The sequence below is a fragment of the Lepidochelys kempii genome, chromosome 1 (assembly GCF_965140265.1).
Source record: "Lepidochelys kempii isolate rLepKem1 chromosome 1, rLepKem1.hap2, whole genome shotgun sequence".
Taxonomy (NCBI): Eukaryota; Metazoa; Chordata; order Testudines; family Cheloniidae; genus Lepidochelys; species Lepidochelys kempii.
In genome coordinates this window covers 258,503,320-258,523,267 of record NC_133256.1, presented here as the reverse complement: position 1 = coordinate 258,523,267, position 19,948 = coordinate 258,503,320, and the positions used below count along the sequence as shown (strand labels likewise).

The 19,948-nt window shown below is 44.1% G+C and overlaps 2 protein-coding genes across 2 annotated transcripts in view; one reads left to right on the top strand and one right to left on the bottom strand.

Moving 5' to 3' along the window:
• Positions 1-945, bottom strand: part of GRAP2 (GRB2 related adaptor protein 2) — a 44,475-nt gene extending 43,530 nt beyond the window's left edge. The window contains exon 1 of the mRNA XM_073327016.1: positions 877-945. The gene's annotated coding sequence lies outside the window, so the exon portion shown is untranslated. The remainder of the gene's footprint in view (positions 1-876) is intronic.
• A 1,893-nt stretch (positions 946-2,838) lies between these two features.
• ENTHD1 (ENTH domain containing 1) lies at positions 2,839-10,527 on the top strand. Its single transcript, XM_073336664.1, has 3 exons — positions 2,839-3,187; positions 8,821-9,030; positions 10,409-10,527. The coding sequence occupies exons 1-3, from the start codon at positions 2,839-2,841 to the stop codon at positions 10,525-10,527; spliced, it is 678 nt and encodes a 225-aa protein (XP_073192765.1).
• The last annotated feature ends 9,421 nt before the right edge of the window (positions 10,528-19,948 follow it).

The window sequence follows — 19,948 nt, the reverse complement described above, 5'->3', positions numbered from 1 at the left end:
AAATAGAAAACTTCAAGCTGTTACTCTTGAACCTTTCACTATCAGTAAATTCACCTTAACAAACAAACAAACAAACTTACATGCCTAGCTTGGAAGTCATAGAACACCATGTCAAAAGTAAGTCCAGCCCCACAGAAATCAAGATGAGTGGGGAGACCCACACCAGGAGGACAAAGGCACTGGTGCTAAGTGTTCAACTCCAGCAGGTTATGATTCTAATAGTTATCTAATCAACTTGTAAAAAACAGATCAATATGTGCTGCTACATAACCACTGTCACAGTGCATCAGTGCACCAAAACAAAGAAAGACACAAAGGCAGGAGAGAAATCCTGCTGTCAGGGTTCCCTCGCCACTCTGAACTCTAGGGTACAGATGTGGGGACCCACATGAAAGAACCCCTAAGCTTATTTTTACCAGCTTAGGTTAAAACTTCCCCAAGGCACAAATTCTTTGCCCTTGGGCGGTATGCTGCCACCACCAAGTGATTTAACAAAGAATTAGGGAAAGGACCACTTGGAGTTCCTATTCCCCCAAGCCCCTACACCCCCTTTCCTGGGGAGGCTTGAGAATCATATCCTAACCAATTGGTTACAAAGTAATCGCAGACCCAAACCCCTGGGTCTTAGGACAATAGAGAAATCAGTCAGGTTTTTAAAAGAAGGATTTTATTTTAAAAAAAGGTAAAAATCACCTCTGTAAAATCAGGATGGAAAATAACTTTACAGGGTAACAAAAGATTCAAAAACACAGCAGAATTTCCTCTAGGCTTAGTTTTAAAGTTACAAAAACCAGGAGTAAACCTCCCTCCAGCAAAGGAAAAATTTACAAGCAGAACAAAAGATAATGTAACATGCCTTGCCGGGCTTTTACTTACAATTTGTAATCTGAGAGACTTTTAGGATGGTTTATAGGAGAAGGAGTTTTCTGACCTGATGCTTCTCTGCTTCCCAAGAGAACACACCAAAACAAAGCCTCCCCCACAAGATTTGAAAGTATCTTCTTTCCCCATTGGTCCTTTTGGTCAGGTGCCAACCAGGTTATTTGAACTTCTTAACCCCTTACAGGTAAGGAGGAATTCTAGGCTACCCTTAGCAGTATGGTTATGACACCTGCTGTGATTGAAATTTTTAATAGCTTCATTGAAACATACTATAACATCATTTTTTTCTCTGCAGGAGTGAGACAGATAAAAATTGACTCCATTTGAAGTGCAAACAAGAGAGAGAAGCAGGGAGTTGTAAACTATGCAGTACCCTCCTCAGACAGATTCTTTTTGCTCTCCAGGTTCCCAGCACTTGCAGTTATCGCCCTCTACAATATCTTAATTAAACCAATATATTTTCCATCCAACTTACTTGAAGTTGTGTATACTTTGATAAAAAGGTTAATTATCTCCTTTATTTTAAAAATTGAAAAGGTAACATTTGGTGTTTTGCTTCAGATTCATGCCTATCCCTGCCATTGTGTTAAAAATCCAACATTGAATGAATCAATCAAAATAATAGAAGTCGGAGTGGACAAAGGTGTTGGTGGATGTGGGGAAGCAAGGTGGAAAACAAACACATTTGTTATGAATTTTAATATTTTGCCTTTTGTGTGCATAAAATCTGATTACACATTGTCTCCCTCATTGTGGCTGGGCACTTGTCAGGGCTTGAAATCAATTTGATACATGATCATGACAGCCTTTGCTGGTGACTCAGTTGGGAACTGCACAGAGACCTACCCACCCTCATGATAACTAATGAAAAGAAGGAAGGGGAATGGGTTCATCTCATAAAGCTGTGAATTGACAATTCGCAGGCTTTGTTTAAATTGTTTGGAGGCTGTGTTCCCTTTTTATGCTATCACTGCCTCAACTAAAATACACCCCCCTGTTGCGTATGCCAGCTGTGAAAGCTGACAAATCCAAGATGATCAGTAGAGAATCTCTATTCAGTTTAGCAGAGCAGTCCTCAGCTAAATGGAACCCTGTTTTTCCTTCCTCTACCCTCCCTCTCCAATTTAGAGGAGCAGAAGAGAGAAGGGTCACTGCAGAGTGACATGAGACCATTTCCTCCCTGCATGCATAAACTGCCCTGGCAGTATAATTTAACTTCTGCAGGCCCAAGTCTGAATCTGGTATTTGAACTCTGGTCTCTTGTATGTGTGAGCAAAGTACTAACTACAGGGGCACCATACAAGCGACCTGGAGCTCTGGTTTAACAATGGAAGGTATGGTCTAGTTTTAGTTAAGTTTGCTAGATAATTAAATGTTCTATCCCTTCTTCCACCTTCAGTGACTTTACTATTCTTGACAAACACCTAATAATAAATAATGATCACTAATAACTATATTTAACACTTATACAGATGAGTAAACTGAAGTACAGAGAGATTAAGTGTCTTGCCCAAGGTCAGCAAATTAATAACAAGGCCGTTAAGTAGAACACAGGTCATCTTCCTTCCAGTTTGTTGCCCTACTGCAGTCTTTCCTAAGGAGAACCTAAGTATCCCCTTCACTGTATTCTCACCCTTGCGGCCATTAATCATAGTTGCCATACTTCTGGTTAGGGACAAGTAGGATGGGTCTCCTTTTTGGGCTAGGTAGGACCAGAAGGTAATGCTCTATGATTGCAATCATAGTGCTCCCAATGTTCGCTGGCCCCTATTGTTAAGAAACTGATCATTATATCAGCCTTCCCCTCTTCCTCCAAAATGTTGAGTGGATAACAAGTTACACGTGTTCCTTGTATTGTTCTGTTTGCAGAATCATTGTGGTTTGCTGAGGTGGAGACAGGGACAGCAGCACAGGCGTCTCTTACCTACTTTATCAGCTGAGCAACCTGTCATCTCCATGGCACTCAGGAGGCACATGAAGAACTTTGTGAAAAATTATTCTGATTCTGAGGTTAAAGTCAGGGAAGCAACCTCTAATGACCCATGGGGTCCCTCTAGTTCACTAATGTTAGAGATCAGTGACCTGACATACAATACAGTTTCTCTTTTGGAGATTATGAACATGATATGGCACAGGATGAACGACCAGGGAAAGAACTGGAGGCATGTGTATAAATCCCTCATGCTCTTGGATTATCTCATCAAGAATGGATCAAAGAAAGTCATACAGCATTGTCAAGAGGGGCTCTTTAACATTCAGACATTAAAGGACTTTCATTATATAGATGAGGCTGGAAAGGATCAAGGTAAATGTAGCTTGACAAGGCCTGTCAATTAAAATTAAGAAGGTTTTTGGGGGGATTATTTAAACTAATTGCTGGGGAAAATATAGCAAGTAATTATGGCTGCACTGAAGGAAAATGCACAGGAAGGGGATATGGAGGAGCAATTTACCATGGTAGCGAAAAAAAGGATACATAAAAATGCTCCCATCTCTCACATATAAAAAGAAAGGGTAAAATCCCAGCACTATTGAGGTCAAAGAGGCCAGAATTTCAACCCGTGTGCCTATGCACTGTTGAAAGACGTTTAAATGCAAATATGGGTGAGGTGGAATGCTTGGAACTGGGAGAAGATTAGCATGCCATTTCTGAAAAATGGTGAGATGAGAATACGCAAGAGTATACCATAATACCTGACTATAAAATATATATTGAAATATGTTAGACTGTAGATATGAGGGTGTAGTACTTCACATAGAAATTCTCTTGACAGTATACGGAAACCTAAGGGGAGAAGACTGTGAGGTAGCAACGATTTAGCTACAAACCTCAGAATATAAGAACATTAATAAGACAGTGGTGTAACTGATATGGTTGCTCAGTGCAGTGCCTCTTAAGGGATGAAGGGTATGTCTACATAGCAGTTGAGAGGGGGCTTCCCAGTGTTGGTGGACAGACACATGCTAGTTCTGCTCAAGCTATTGTGGCAAGGCACCTCCTTCGTCTCGTCAGACTTAGCACTTCTCCCTCTGGCGATGGCAGGCCTGGGGTAAATCAGCCACACTTTGCCTTCCACTTTCTGTGCTCCTTTGGCTGTGTTTTCAGGGTAGGCCCCAGGGTTGGCCTAAGGGGTGATCCTTCACCAAACAAAAAGGAAACAGTCTCGTAAACACAAAAACAAAATGGGATACCTTCCCTGCCTCCTCCCTGGGGCAGGGTATCATCCTGTTGCTTGCCCTGGGGTGTCAGTCCTTCCCCCAGCAGGCACTTGGGTTTGGCTGTTCCCCTATGGGAAGGAGCACAGCCTCTCAGCCTGGAAGAGCTTGTTTCCCTGCTGACAGTAGCCTGGCAGTAGCTTGTCTCTCTCTCCCCAGAGGAGGGGTTTTTAAAGGCCCCAGGCAGCCCTTAATTGGATTCAGGTGTCCCTAATTGACCTGAGGTAATCCCTTCTCAGCTTGTAGGAAAAAGGGCCTGTAACCTTCTGGGCTAATATATCGGCCTTTCAGGACCCTCTTGCAGCCGTGGGGCCTGACTTTGTCACACTATTGTGCTAAAAACAGCAGTGTGGCTGTGGGAACTCAGGCTAGCCATCTGAGCATGTACCCACGGGGTCATTCAGGATTGTACTTGGGCAGCTAGCCCACAGCTATTTTTAGCGTACAAGCTTGACCAGAGCTAACGCATGGCTGTCTACCTGTTCTAGGAAGCACAATTCCAGCTGCTGCATAGATATACCCTCAGTAGTATGCCATGTGTACCGTGACTCAGAGGCAAATGCTGAAGGAACTACAGCATGTAGTATTTAGCCCTGATATGGCATATCAAAGGCCTTGGTTAAGAAGTTCATGGAGGATAGACCCATCAATGGCTATTAGCCAGGATGGGCAGGGATGCAAAATCATGCTCTGAAGTGACCCTAGCCTCGGTTTGCCAGAAGCTGGGAAGGGCAACACGGGATGGATCACTTGATGATTACCTGTTCTGTTTATTCCCTCTGAAGCACCTGGCATTGACCATTGTCAGAAGACAGGATACTGGGCTAGATGGAACATTGGTCTGACCCAGTATGGCTATTCTTATGTTCTTAAGGGTTACTGAGCCACTAAATAATGGTTACAATAATATAATTAAATTTGTCATTAGTGCAGGGTTGGATCATGCTAGACTAATAGATTTCAGGTCAGTATGCCAGTGAAATTTATCATATTTAAAAGTAAACACTTGATGTTTGCCTTTGGGCATGTTTGCCATCAGAACTTGAGTACACTGGCCCACCTCAGGAATAATGAAAGTAAAGTCAGTTTGAGAATTTGATGGCATAGGGAACTGGGATATGTGGCCTTTTATCTTTATTATCACCATAATCTCTAGGTCTCCGGTTCCAGTCTGGCGTAGGCGCCGACTCCACGGGGCCTCATGGAAGGAGTGGAGTGGGGGCGGGGATCGAGCACCCACGGGAAAGAGGGGAAGTTGGCGCCTATGCAGTCTGGGACAGGTTGGTAACAACTGAAAGTTCTTACCATCCAATATATGTTTAGTGACCTTTGTGAAATAAATTGGAAGCTGCAGTCCAATTCATAGCAGAAAAGTGTACATATTACAAAAAGAACCACCCAGTTTCATACTAATTAATCCACTGGCTGGCAATCTCAACAGGGAGACGGTGAAACTGAATAGAGGCCACAATAAACAAACTTCCCATCATCTAGCCCTAGAAGTGATTTTTCCAGGGTATTACTGATGACATATTGATAGGGTGGTGTAGGAATCTTGTCCTGTCACTGCCCATGATGCACCTGTTGTACATATAAATAGAAGACTTACCTGTGTTAGGTTTTATCAGTCTGGAAACTTCCATGAGGACTAAATTAATTTAAAAAAAAAAAGCCAGTTTAAGTATACTGTAATGAAGAATGAAACATGGATAAAAGCCTGGGGGAGGGGTTAGTTAAAAGTAAATAAAATTAACGATGGGAGGCAGTATGACCTAGTAGATAACACACTGGACTGGAACCCAGAAAACCTGATTCAGCCACTGTCCTCCTGGGTGACCTTGGGCAAGTCACTTCACCTCCTGAACCTCAGTTTCCCCATCTGTGAAAAGGAGATAATGATATTTACCCTCCTTTGTAAAGTACTTTGAGATATACTGATGAAAAGTACTATGTAAAAACTAGGTTATATTATTACCCTCATGTTATATTTGGTAAACATTTCCTTTAAAAAAACTGCCATACCCATGAATTGCCAGAAAATACTAAAACCAAAAAAACCCCTGAAATAACATAGGTCTTAATTAGAACCAGGGTTATTTACACAGGAGACAGAATTGCTCATCAAGTCAATTTGCTTTTGGGGAAACAACTACATGGATTATAGTATTATGTATAAAACTTATTCCTGATGTGCTGATCCATGAAATTACAGTTAATTTTGTTGAAATGGACCATTATAATTTTAAACAGAAGTGAAAGAAAATGAGAAAAAAGGAGGCAAACTGCTAGGAGCTGAACTTCAAAGACAAGATTAAATTATTAATAAGAATGCAGCACTGCTGGGAGCAGCATGAGCTGGTAGATGAAGCTACTGGCCTGTTGGCTCTGAGATCCAACCATGCATCCACCTTACCATAGTAAATTAGATGAATTATTGGCAGTGATGGGCTTATCACACTGGGCAATTCATGTTCCCATGTGATGTATGTAAAAGTGAATTCCAGCTGATAAAAGCTTAATACTGCTCCTACTAGCTTTGAAATGCCAACTATTTGTATCTGTCCTGCAGGACAAAATGATCACACCATGATGCTAAATCATGACACTGCTATAGCTCAGTTTTCATGTAATGATGTTGCAGCAGTGCATAATGATGTTGCTTCATTTCATATTGCTATGAGAATGAGATTAAATAAATTCAAGACCATTTAATCATACTACAAGAATCTGAGGGTCATGGGACTCAGATTTATGAAAACTAGAACTGTCGCATGACAATCAGCATTTCAGTGGTGCTCTCACAGCTGTCTCAACAAAGGAGAAAGTGTCTCCATCTCACCACTGTTTAAATCTGTGGTGGTATGCAGGTCAAATCGCAGAACAAACCCAGTGGAAATCCACTGACTGAGTTATGTAATGTCAGTTTGCAGTGCCTGGACATCCCAGTTAACAGAAACAACATCCTGAAACTATCAGCTTCAAATACAATAAATTAAATAAAGCTGGTCACTCTACTTAGGAGAATGCCAGGACAGAATTCACTTGGTGGGTCATCCGACTTTGAGATTAGAGGAGCTATCAAATTCAATGTTTGAAGCAGTTATGGGGGGAGAGAGAGTAATATACATTAGTAGAACATCTTAATACTGGATTCTTATAATTATGTGTACCTCAGTAAGATAGATCTAGAAACACAGAAGATACGGAGTACCAATGCCTGATACCTGCCAACAGAGGGATTCAGTCACGTGTTAAGGTTCCCCACTCAAAACACCAGAAAGAGGAGCAACATTCCCTCGTCCCTTCCACCTCCCAGGGTTCTGCCAGTATAAGAAGGATCATCATGACATACAGTCGTTTCTATGTTTGTTTCCCTGATAACTATTGCAACCAGTGAATTTGATGCACCTTTCTGTTTCATTGTTGTACCAGCCCCTCAATGAATTCAGACCTGTGAATCTCCTAAGCAGAATCAACAGCTTTATTTAACTGACTCCATTACAGCTGGTAGTTTGGGGATGTTGTTTCACAGATAGGCGCCGACTCCGTGGATGCTCCAGGGCTGGAGCACCCACGGGGAAAAATTAGTGGGTGCTCTGCACCCACCAGCAGCCAAGCTCCCCGCCCCACCTCATCTCACCTCTGCCTCCTCCCCTGAGCGCACCATGTCCCCGCTCCTCCACCTACCTCCCAGTGCTTGCCGCCACCAAACAGCTGTAGCAAGCTCTAGGAGGGAGGAGCGGGAACGTGGCGCACTCAGGGAGGAGGCGGAGCGGGGATTTGGGGAAGGGGTTGGAATGGGGGCAGGAGGGAGAAGGGCGGGGTGGAGTCAGGGCGAGGCCGGGGGCAGAGGGGGGTCGAGCACCCATCGGCGCCAGAAGAAGTCGGCACCTATGGTTTAAACACATGCTAAACACAGTCGATTTTTTAGAAGAATACAAAAAAAGTGTGTCTTTTTCCCTCTCTAGACAAATTCATTTTGATAGGATAATGTCGTCTCTTCTGAAAGAGATCTTTAATCCTTCACATCTTCCTTGGACCCTAGCATTTTTGGGCTTGACAATCTTTTCCAGAGATTGAAGATGAAAAGCACTTCAGCGTCTTTCTTTGTTCCCTATAACTCACATTGACACTAATACTCCCTTGTCACTACACACAACCATAGCCAAATTTATTAGAAAAACCCTACATACTTGTGCCAGCCTACTGGTGGCAGTGTTTTGCACTGCCATACAGAAGGCTCAGAGCTTATGGACTGGCAAGGCCCGACAGAGACAATACACTAATGCACCAAAGAGGCAAGGAGGAATTCTGTTTGAACACTTTTCTGACCAAAGGAATAGCATCCTGCTAATAGCATTTAGCCAGAATAATGGGCTGCTACAAAGCTGGTCCTTGGAAGAAATAAAGGGAGGAAAAACCTCAAAGACCTTAACCTAAAAACATACTTCAGTTTATGAACCACACATGCAGTGTCTTAAACTCTTGTCAGACGCTTACAAAGTAAGTCTACTAAAGACAACTGCTTACTGAGATCTTGTTTTTTTGGCTCATTGTTCTATGGTTATAAACAGCTCAGCATCCTTAGCAATTTGCACTTGTCTGTAGTTGCTGGGGCCCATGATATATCCAGTTGGTCCTCATTACAGAATGGGATGGTGGTTTTCTAACATATTTACCAAGTATTTCTTTTCTTTAAATTAAACCTAATTACTTCAACAGGTTATCACATCAGAGAAAAGTCTAAGCAAGTCAGTGCCTTGTTAACAGATGACCAACTGCTACATAATGAACGTGAGATAGCACGTAGAACTAGGCAGCGGACCTCCTATGCAATGCTATTGCCTAAGAAGACCACTACCAAGGACTGTTTACCAACAATGTCTGCCTCTGAGCCCATACCAGAGCTTCCTGATTCACTCAAACTTCAAGGTAAGCACCTCAGGCTTAAACTGCAAATTTACATGTGCCAATACTTTAGCCACGGGTGGGTGGGCTTTGCGGGTGGGCTTTGCATTTCAGTAAACAATCTAAAAAGATTACACTGCAGAATGTAGCGATGAAGGGCTTAAGAGTCAAGAGAGGAGGCGAAGTTTGCAGGAGCAAAATGATGGGTCTTTCTGCACTACCTTTTCATTTGTCAATCTCAAATGAAATGGACTTTGGGGTTTTGTGGTATTCTAACGTATTTACTAGTGAACATGTCGTCTTCTCAGACAATCTCCACCCCATTTTGCATGGCGTGGTATGATTAATAATCTTTACTCAGGACTGAAATATCAGGGGATAATGGTGGTAATTTGATAAAAGTCCATAGGGGACCCAGATTTGGAATAGCAAAGAGGTGCTGTAGGTCAGCACTGAGGTGCATTGGCAGAGATGTATGGAGGGTACTAGTACTGGAATAGCAAGAAATACTGCCTGTCAGTGTTATGGAACAAGCAGAGCAGTGCAAGGATATAGGGACTTAAATAGGAAAGGGTGCAGTGAGTAAGAATTAGGTACATTAGCAGAACCAAGGTCAAGATGGCAAAACTGGAATAACAGGAATCCTGTAGAGATCAGTATTGAAACACACTGGTAGAGGTGAGGGAGAGGGAGTAATAGCACACCAGTGTGGCATTATGCTTGACTCCAGACAGTACTGACAGTCTTCAGTTTTGAGACTACTGAAATTCATCCAAACTGTACAACATATATAGGAAAAAGGAAGAAGTTGATTCTTTAAATTGGGCTGTGTTTTTAAAAAAAAATCCCCAATGTTCAGGCTGATCATTCCTTTCAGACTGAATTGTCAGATGGTATCCACAGTGAAATAACGTGTGAATAAAGTGACTGTATCCTGGTGTGAACTAAACCAATGTGGCTCTATGTCAACAAACGGAGAAAGATGGCCTGTTACAGGTACATTTATTTTCAGAGGTTTGAGTCCTGCCTTTATCCATATTATACGTGAGAATCTAAAAAGCATCAAGGCTATCCATCCATGAGTAAATAAGTCCACATAAAATTTTGTTAAATTATAAAATGAAAGTAAGGGAGGACTTGTGTTTAATTAATATTGCCAGGAGTTACTCCTGCTCAGACAATCCTCCTAAATGCTGCAAGTTTCATTCGAACAGAACTGGCACTTGAAAGACAGAGTACAATGTTTGATGTCATGGAAAAACAATCCAAGATATTTTTGCTTGTTGAATGCAAAGTTACAAGACATGAATGGTCAAGCTGACACAATACAAACCAACCAAAGCCAAGAGATATACAGTATTCAGTCTGCTGCTTCACCTTTCACTCTTCTTGTCATCCTAAGTTTTCCAGCGTTTTACATGCAGTCTATATAATATACAAGATCTCATGCTGTCCAGATACACCAACAGAAGACCAGAAGTGCTGCAATTCTTGGTCACTGTGGGAATGAACAAAGTGTAATGTGGTGTCTATGCAAAGATTGACTTCCAACAGACAGCAGATTATACTGGGCATGGGAGTTTCAGATTGGTCCACCTGATGCAACTATTGCCTGGGGACCTGATGCAACTATTGCCTGGGGACCTTAACAAGGGTCCCAATGAGAACCATTGCTCCGCTGTAACATTAAAGACTTACGTGCACAGCAAGTCCAGCTGCTGATTATCAAGGGGAGATGCCACTCTTACATTTGGGCTAATGCAGTGGTTCTCAACCTTTTTTCATTTCATTAAAAATTTTACATGGAGGTTCGAATCCCTTTGGAAATCTTAGGCCTTGTCTACACTGGCAACTTTCTGTGCAGTAAAGCAGCTTTCTGTGTTGTAACTCCCAAGGTGTACACACTGTCAAGCCACTTAGTGTGCAGAAACTGCACAGCTGCAGTACTGTAAAAACCCCCACGCCGAGAGGCGTACAGCTTTCTGTGCCAGGGCTACATCACTGCGGTGCCAGTGTAGACACTGTGGTGATCACAGCGCTGCAATTGGCCTCTGGGAGGTGTCCCACAATGCCTGTTCTCGCCTCCCTGGTCATTGGTTTGAACTCTACTGCCCTGCCCTCAGGTGACCAACCGTTATCCCCACCCCTTAAATTCCTTGGGAATTTTGAAAGTTCCCTTCCTGTTTGCTCAGTGATGTGTGCAGTGGTCTCAGCACATCTTTCCAGGTGGCCACGCCTGCTCTATGCACCAGGCAATCCCCTGCTTGGAGCAATGCCGAGCTGCTGGACCCCATCAGCATTTGGGGAGAGGCGGCTGTCCAGTCCCAGCTACACTCCGGCCATAGGAATGATGATACTTACGGACAGATTTCAAGATGCATGACAGAAAGGGGCCAGGACCATGACACACTTCAGTGCAGGATCAAAGTGAAGGAGCTGCGGAATGCCTACCACAAGGCGTGGGAGGCAAACTGCCACTCCGGTGCTGCACCCATGAGCTGCTGGTTCTACAAAGAATTAGCTGCGATACTCGGTGGCGACCCCACCTCCACTGCAAAGGCCACTGTCGATACTTCGGTGGCTCATGTGCCAGTTGAGATTGGACTGAGCCAGGAGGAGGAAATCTTGGACGAGGATGTGGAGGGGGACGGGGACCCAGAGGCAGGGGACGACTTGGAGGTCAGAGGAGACTAGCCAGTCACAGCTGGCGGATCTTGACAAAGCGCAAACAGGACAGGAGGCCCCTGGTAAGTGGCCCTGATTTTGGGAATTGCTGAAGTGAATTGTTGGGGGCAGGAGGGTTGCAGAAAGCAGGCTTGTGTGTGTATGATGTGCATACCACCACATGCCTAGTCTGAGTGTCAGAACAGGATGTTGTTTGACTTCCTCATTTCACAGAAATCTGCCTCAGAGATCTCCAGGAAACTCTTATGGAGATCCTGGACAATCCGCTGCAGCAGGTTCTTTGGCAGAGCTGCTTTGTTTCTTGCCCCATTAAGGGTAACTTTCCCATGCCAGTCTGCCATCATGGGGGGAGGGGATGGGGAAGGGACCATTGCTGCACACAGGTGAGCCACATAAGGGCCAGGGCAAAAGCTGCAATCCTGGAGAAGACCCTCCCTTGATTCCCTGCTCACCCTCAGCAGCGAGATATGTTCCATAATGAACATAGCCTGTGGAAAATGTGGGGACAGGAATGATTATAAGGCCCCCCTACAGTGCTGGCTCTCACCAAGAGCCATGTGCCCAGTGTACAGTATGGTCCTGGACAGGGCCATCCCTAGCAATTCTGGGGCCCTATGCAGCCCCGCCATGGGGGTGTGGGGCCCCAGGCCTCTGTGGGGGGTGGGAACAAGGGGACTGGCCCCAGACCTCCCTGGAGGGGGAAGGCCTCCATCGGGGGACAGGGGGCGGGTGGGAGAGTTGGCCCCAGGACTCCATGAGGGGGGGGGGGCTAGCTAGCGGCGTGGCTGGGGCCGGGTCGCTGCACTTCTCGCCACCAGTGAGTGCAGGCCCAGCCCTGCTGCACTCCTCAGGGGAGTGTGGGGTGGGCTGGGGCAGAGCAGGGGCAGGAAGAGGCGGGGCTGGGAAGGCCTGGGGCGGAGCGAGCCGGAGCAGGGGCTGGAGCATCATGCAGCTGTACAGGGTACCAGGAAATTTGGTGCTGCAAATTTCCTGGTGGCTTATGCAGCTGCGTACTTTGCATTTGGGTAAGGATGGCCCTGGTCCTGGAACACTGATTTCCCCTGCCCCTGCAGTTACTCACCACTCTGGGTGTCTTGTGGCTCATGTGTGCTTGATTGGGGTCAGCCAGTTAGTGACAGGTATGTGAATAGTGGCTGTATTTTAAATCAGTGGTCTCTGTGTTGCAAACAATTCTGCTTCTGTAAAATGTTGCATTTTGGCTTCACAGATATGACCCTGGGAGCCCAGCCTCCCGCTTTATCAGTTATCAGTGGCCATGAAGAACTAAAGAGGACTTTCTGCGTGCGGTCATGATGCACTCTGCGGCCGAAAAACAAGAATTGAAGAAATGGTGGGACTGCGAGAAGAGGGACCAAAAGGCGAATGCGGTGCGCCAGAACAAAGCCACGGAGCAGCTCTTAAACATTCTGGAGCGCCAAGCGGACATGCTCCAGGCGCTACTAGCACTGCAAACTGAGCAGCTCTGCGCCTGCCCTCCCCTGCAGCTGCTCTTGCAAAACTCTTTCCCATGCGCCCCCCAGACCCCGCCAACACACGCTTATCAACCTCCTGGCTTCAGTCTGTACCCGCTGCATTCCACTCCTGCCCCATCACAGTCCAGTCCTGTGGACTCCCAGTACCCACTGTACTCATCACCCATCCCTCTGCAGTTTGGCCCTGCCGAAGCACAGTACCCGCTGCACTGTACTCCAAAGGAGAAGGTTGGATATGATACCTGGACATACACAAATCTTTAACCATCCCGGGACCCCACCTCCTCCTGGGACCTTCCCTTCCCTCATCCCTCTCAGTGCTGAAGTGTTTTTTTGTTTGTCTCTGTCCTCCAGTTGTTGTTTTTTAATAAAAGAATTGTTCTGGTTTGAAAGCGATCTTTATTCCATTAATTGAAAGCAAACAGAGCACTGTAAAGCAACAGGCAATTTTCTTACACCTTCATAGTGCATTGTCTGCACCAATCACGATCACCTCCTAGCATTACAAGCACTGCACTCCTGAACATAGTAACAAATATTAGTGGCTTTCAGCTTCAAATTGCTGCCTCAAGGCATCCCTGATTCTCATGGCCCCGTGCAACGCCCCTCTAATAGCCCTGGTCTCTGGCTGTTCAAATTTAGCCTCTAGGCGCTGAGCCTCAGCGATTCAGCCCTGAGTGAAGTTTTCACCCTTCCCTTTACAAATATTATGGAGCATACAGCATGCAGCTCTAAGCATAGGAATATTGCCATCAGCGAGGTCCAGCTTCCCATACAGACAGCACCAGCGGACCTTTAAACGGCCAAAAGCACACTCAACAGCCATTCTGCACTTGTTCAGCCTGTTGTTGAACCACTTCTTGCTGCTGTCAAGGTGCCCCGTGTATGGCTTCATAAGCCACGGCATTAAGGGGTAGGCGGGTCTCCCAGGATCACAATGGGTATTTTCAAAAAGAAAAGGAGGACTTGTGGCACCTTAGAGACTAACCAATTTATTAGAGCATAAGCTTTCGTGAGCTACAGCTCACTTCTTCAGATGCATATCGTGGAAACTTCAGATATGCATCTGAAGAAGTGAGCTGTAGCTCACGAAAGCTTATGCTCTAATAAATTGGTTAGTCTCTAAGGTGCCACAAGTCCTCCTTTTCTTTTTGCGAATACAGACTAACACGGCTGTTACTCTGAAATGGGTATTTTGACTTCCCTTATGGTGATCTTCTGGTCCAGAAGGAAAGTCCCTGCTTGTAGCTTCCTGAACAGACCAGTGTTCCGAAAGATGCATGCGTCATGCACCTCTCGGGACCAGCCTGCATTAATGTCAATGAAATGTCCATGGTGATCCACAAGAGCCTGGAGAGCCATTGAGAAATATCCCTTCTGATTAATGAACATGGTGGTTAGGTGGTCGGGTGCCAGAATTGGAATATGCGTGCCATCTATTGCCCCTCCGCAGATAGGGAAGTTTATTTGTTCAAAGCCATCCACAATGTCATGCACGTTGCCAAGAGTCACAGTCTTTCAGACCAGGATGCAATTAAAGGCCCTGCACACTTCCATCAACCTGAGTCCAACGGTTGACTTTCCCACTCCGAACTGGTTAGCGAACGATCGGTAGCAGTCTGGAGAAGCCAGCTTCCACAGTGCAATTGCCACGTGCTTCTCCAATGGCAGGGCAGCTCTTATTCTCATGTCCTTGTGCCACAGGGCTGGGGCAAACTCATCACAGTGTCCCACGAATGTGGCTTTCCTCATCCAAAGGTTCTGCAATCACTGCTTGTCATCCCAGACACGCATGACAATGTGATCCCACCACTCAGTGCTTCTTTTCCCAGCCCAAAAGTGGCGTTCCACTGCGTTCAGCACCTCCATGAATGCCACAAGCAATCTCGTGTTGTAGCTATTATGCGTGGCGAGATCAATGTCACACTCCTCTTGCCTTTGTAGTTTAAGGAATAACTCCACTGCCACTCGCGATGTGTTAGTCAGTCTGAGCAGCAGGCTGGTCAACAGTTCAGGATCTATTCCTGCAGACTGAAGAGGCAGGGCGCGCAGTACCCTTACCGCTGAAAGATGGTGCCAAACGTGGACGGAAGCACAGGGATTGCTGGGATGCGAAGCAGTGCATCATGGGTCATTGGGACAGGACCCCGGATGCCCCACAACCCCCTCCGCCTTCCCATAGCTCTTAGCGGCAGAAGAGGAAGAGATGCTCTGTGGGATAGCTGCCCAGAGTGCACTGCTCCGAATACCGCTGCAAGTGCCGCAAGTGTGAACACGCTATTGCACAGGCAGCTGACAGTGTGAACAAACAACAGCAGTTTCCCTTCAGTGCTCTCTAAGCAGTGCTGTAACTGCCGGTGCTGTAACTCTGCCAGTGTAGACATACCCCTAGACATAGTCTGAAGATCTCCAGGGGTCCACAGACCAGAGGTTGAAAACCGCTGCTCTAATGTATGGTCACCTGTTGGCAGACATACTGCTCTGAGGCACTGTAACATCTTCAGATAGGGCTTGATATTTATAGACCATATGTGCTGTAATATCTAAACACCGTAAGTGTGTAGAGGCTGGAGTTTCAGTTCAATTTATTTCTTGGCTGATAGGGTTTTAACATTCAGACTAGTTTCTTAGTAAATTGTATTGGGGAACTGAAGATGAGTATATCCTCATGTTTCCCACCCCATACCTGCTGACCTCTCCTTTTTCCTCTCATCAGACAGAAGATACAAACTATTCCCCTTTCAGAAACACTTCTAATGCTCCAGACACACATGTCCTGCTGATACACCTCTCAAATCCTTAGGACACTGAGCAGTTCTCAAGTGAACGACACCTGAGAACTGAGTGTTCTTAATCTGGTTAAATCAGATTTAACAGGTAATTTATTATAGCCAAAATAAATTAAAAAGGCAGTCAGGATGATATAAAAGACAATAGTATCATTATCCAGTCTAACAAATTCAGGCTTTACAAGCCATCCGTTATTACACCAACACTGGTTTGCTCTTCCTAACATTGTAATATTGTCTCCAAATAGACATGTGTAGATATTGTCCCAAAATCTTTGTTATGATTAATGCTTGGTCTACACAAAAAAGTTAGGTTGACCCAGTTATGTCACTCAAGGATGTGAAAAGTCCATACCCCTGCGTGACATAGTTAAGCCAATTTAGCCCGGGTGTAGGCAGTAGAAGAATTCTTGCATCGATGTAGCTACCAAATCTCAGGGAGGTGGATTACCTACGCCAATGGGAGAACACCTTCCTTCACAATAAGTAGTGTCTAAGCTGAAGCTCTATGGTGGGTGCAGCTGTGCCACTGTGGCATTTCAAGTGTAGACAAGCCCTCTGTCTCTCCCCCCTCCCCAGTTAGCTGGAGGGAAACAACATTGATTTAAAAAATAATCTTAAAATTAAATTAGTTGCAGCATAGATGTATACAGTGTGTATAACTCACAGTGCCACTCACCTTCCTCCAATCACAGGAAATTGATAGCTCAGGATTTAGCTACCTAACCCTAATGGATGATCCCAGCTCAGTGCTCCAGGGGAAGATGACTTCTTTCGGGAGATTCTTACCAGTATGCCCAGGGATGGAGGTGAAGAATTCCTTCCTGACTCCCACATCTAATGGTCATTTAAATTCTGTGCATGTGAACAAGAAGAATGATAGCTAAGCATCTAATTTCATGTATACCCCAAGATACCATATCCCATATCTGGCTTTCAAACTTTCTTAATAGTTTTCTGGCATAGTGCTAATTTTGGGCCTGATTCTCATTTACACTGACGTCCTTTTACATCACTCTGGCAAAGTAAAGGCACCTTCCAGTGGGTGTGAACTGCTTTTACATCCACTTTAAGACCTCTTTAAACTGTCAAAATGGGGTAAAGCAGCCTTAGTGTAAATGAGAATTAGACCTAATGAGTTCAGTTACCTGTGACTGCCTCTGGCTTGCAATGTATACTGTAGGTGTGCCATGTCGAGGTGACATGTTCTGTGCAGTGGGGAGCCCTACTGGGGAGTTTATGTATCCGAACTGCAACAGCTTCAACAGGAGAGACTGAGGGAGACACATAAGGGTGCTATTCTGGGAAGTGGGAGACTCCTGTTCAACTTCTTTCTCCTCATCAGACAGAGGGTGGAATTTAACCTGGATCTCTCACATCCTGGAGGAGTGCTTTAACCACTGATCTAAAATTTATAAGGGCATTGTCACCATCATCTCCTCCTCTTGAATGGACCTAGATTGGGAAGGTGTGATTTGAGCACATCTGCTGGATTGGGCCTTGCAGGTGACATAGGCAGGGGAATACCTATCTTCACCTGGTTTGAGGATCCTGCTGGGATGTAGGAGTGAGATTGGCATTTGGTCACCTAGAATGAGATGTTTCAGAGTAGCAGCCATGTTAGTCTGTATCCGCAAAAAGAAAAGGAGTACTTGTGGCAGCTTAGAGATTAACAAATTTATTTGAGCATAAGCTTTCGTGAGCTACAGCTCACTTATGCATCCGATGAAGTGAGCTGTAGCTCACGAAAGCTTATGCTCAAATAAATTTGTTAGTCTCTAAGGTGCCACAAGTACTCCTTTTCTTTTTCTAGAATGAGATGTACATATTCCCAAAGGCAGAAACGTAGGCACCGAGGGAACTTTTACACCAAAAATTTAGGCACTGAGTGAATTTAGGGACTTACAGTGTTAGGTGGCAGCTGAGTGGGGGTTTTGTGGATCCCAATCGTGCCTAAATTTGAGACTCAGACCTCTAAATCTGGTGTTTAGGGACCTAAATCCCATTACAGACTCGGGCCATTGTCCCTCCATCATAGTATTTGAGCACCTAGTACTGGAAGTGAAGAAGAAATACCATATATTCAATGATAATAGCAGAGAGAAGCTTTGCAAATATTCCTTGGGATAATTAACCCCTTCAAGTGTTCAGGACCTTGGTTTTATGTCTCATGCAAAAGACTGCAAGGTCAGCACCTCCTAGGGGTGTTGGTGCAGTACTGACTCAAAGAGAAGCACATTACATTCTGAATCATCATCACCACCACTTCTGTAGCTGTAAAAATTTACTTGGAAGTTTTCAGTTTAAGAACAGACTGCTCCTGGTCCTAATTAGCTTGTGAGAATGATTGAGAGCAGAGGTCAAAGAGATATATTAAAAGTAGGGCTGTCAAGAGATTAAAAAAATTATTCACGTTTAATCACATGACTAATCACGCTGTTAATAATAGAATACCTTTTATTTAACATTTTTGGATGTTTTCTACATCTTCAAATATATTTATTTCAAATACAACACAGAATACAAAGTATACAGTACTCACTTTATATTTATTTTTATTACAAATATGTGCATTGTAAAAAACAAAAGAAATTGTATTTTTCAATTCCCCCATTACAAGTACCATAGTGCAATCTCTTTATCATGAAAGTTGAACTTACAAATGTAGAATTATGTACAGAATAACTGCATTCAAAAACAAAACAATGTAAAACTTTAGAGCCTACAAGTCCACTCAGTCCTACTTCTTGTTCAGCCAATCGCTCAGACAAACAAGTGTATTCCTATTTGCGGGAGATAATGCTGCCCGCTTCTTGTTTACAATGTCACCTGAAAATGAGAACAGGTGTCACAAGATATTTACGTGCCAGATGTGCTAAAGATTCGTAGGTCCCTTCATGCTTCAACCACCATTCCAGAGGACATGCATCCATGCTGATGATACAGGTTCTGCTTGATAACGATCCAAAGCAATACGGACCAATGCATGTTCATTTTCATCATCTGAGTCAGACGCCACCAGAAGATGGTGGATTTTCTTTTTTGGTAGTTCAGGTTCTGCAGTTTCTACATCAGAGTGTTGGTCTTTTTAGACTTCTGAGAGCATGCTTCACACCTCGTCCCTCTCAGATTTTGGACACCACTTCAGATTCTTAAACCTTGGGTCGAGTGCTGTATCTATCTTTAGAAATCTCACATTGATACCTTCTTTGTGTTTTGTCAAGTCTGCAGTGAAAGCATTCTTAAAACAAACATGTGCTGGGTCATCATCCAAGACTGCAATAACATGAAATATATGGCAAAATGCAGGTAAAACAGAGCAGGAGACATACAATTCTCCCCCAAGGAGTTCAGTCTCAAATTTAATTAACACATTTTTTTTTAAATGAGCATCGTCAGCATGGAAGCATGCTTCATGCTTGCTGGAATGGTGGTCGAAGCATGAAGAGGCATACAAATGTTTAGCATATCTGGCACATAAATATCTTGCAATGCTGGCTACAAAAGTGCCATGCGAACACTTGTTCTCACTTTCAGGTGACATTGTAAATAAGAAGCGGGCAGTGTGATCTCCCGTAAATGTAAACAAACTTGTTTGTCTTAGCAATTGGCTGAACAAGAAGTAGGACTTAGTGAACTTGTAGGTGCTACAGTTTTACATTGTTTTGTTTTTGAGTGCAGTTATGTAACAAAAAAAATCTACATTTGTAAGTTTCACTTTCATAATAAAAAGAATATACTACTGTACTTGAATGAGGTGAATTGAAAAATACTATTTCTTTTATCGTTTTTACAGTGCAAACATTCATAATAAAAAATAATATAAAGTGAGCACTGTATACTTTGTAGTCTGTGTTGTAATTGAAATCAATATATTTGAAAATGTAGAAAAACATCCAAAAATATTTAATAAATTTCAATTGGTATTCTATTGTTTAACGGTGCGATTAAAGCTGTAATGAATCATGATTAATT

What these genes read in the sequence shown, in the direction of transcription:
- ENTHD1 (XM_073336664.1), top strand. Translation starts at nt 2,839, where the DNA reads ATGGCACTCAGGAGGCACATGAAGAACTTTGTGAAAAATTATTCTGAT. An exon ending in TGAGGCTGGAAAGGATCAAG is followed by an intron (nt 3,188 to 8,820) that starts GTAAATGTAGCT and finishes TTACTTCAACAG; the next exon opens with GTTATCACATCAGAGAAAAG. An exon ending in TGATTCACTCAAACTTCAAG is followed by an intron (nt 9,031 to 10,408) that starts GTAAGCACCTCA and finishes TGTCATCCTAAG; the next exon opens with TTTTCCAGCGTTTTACATGC.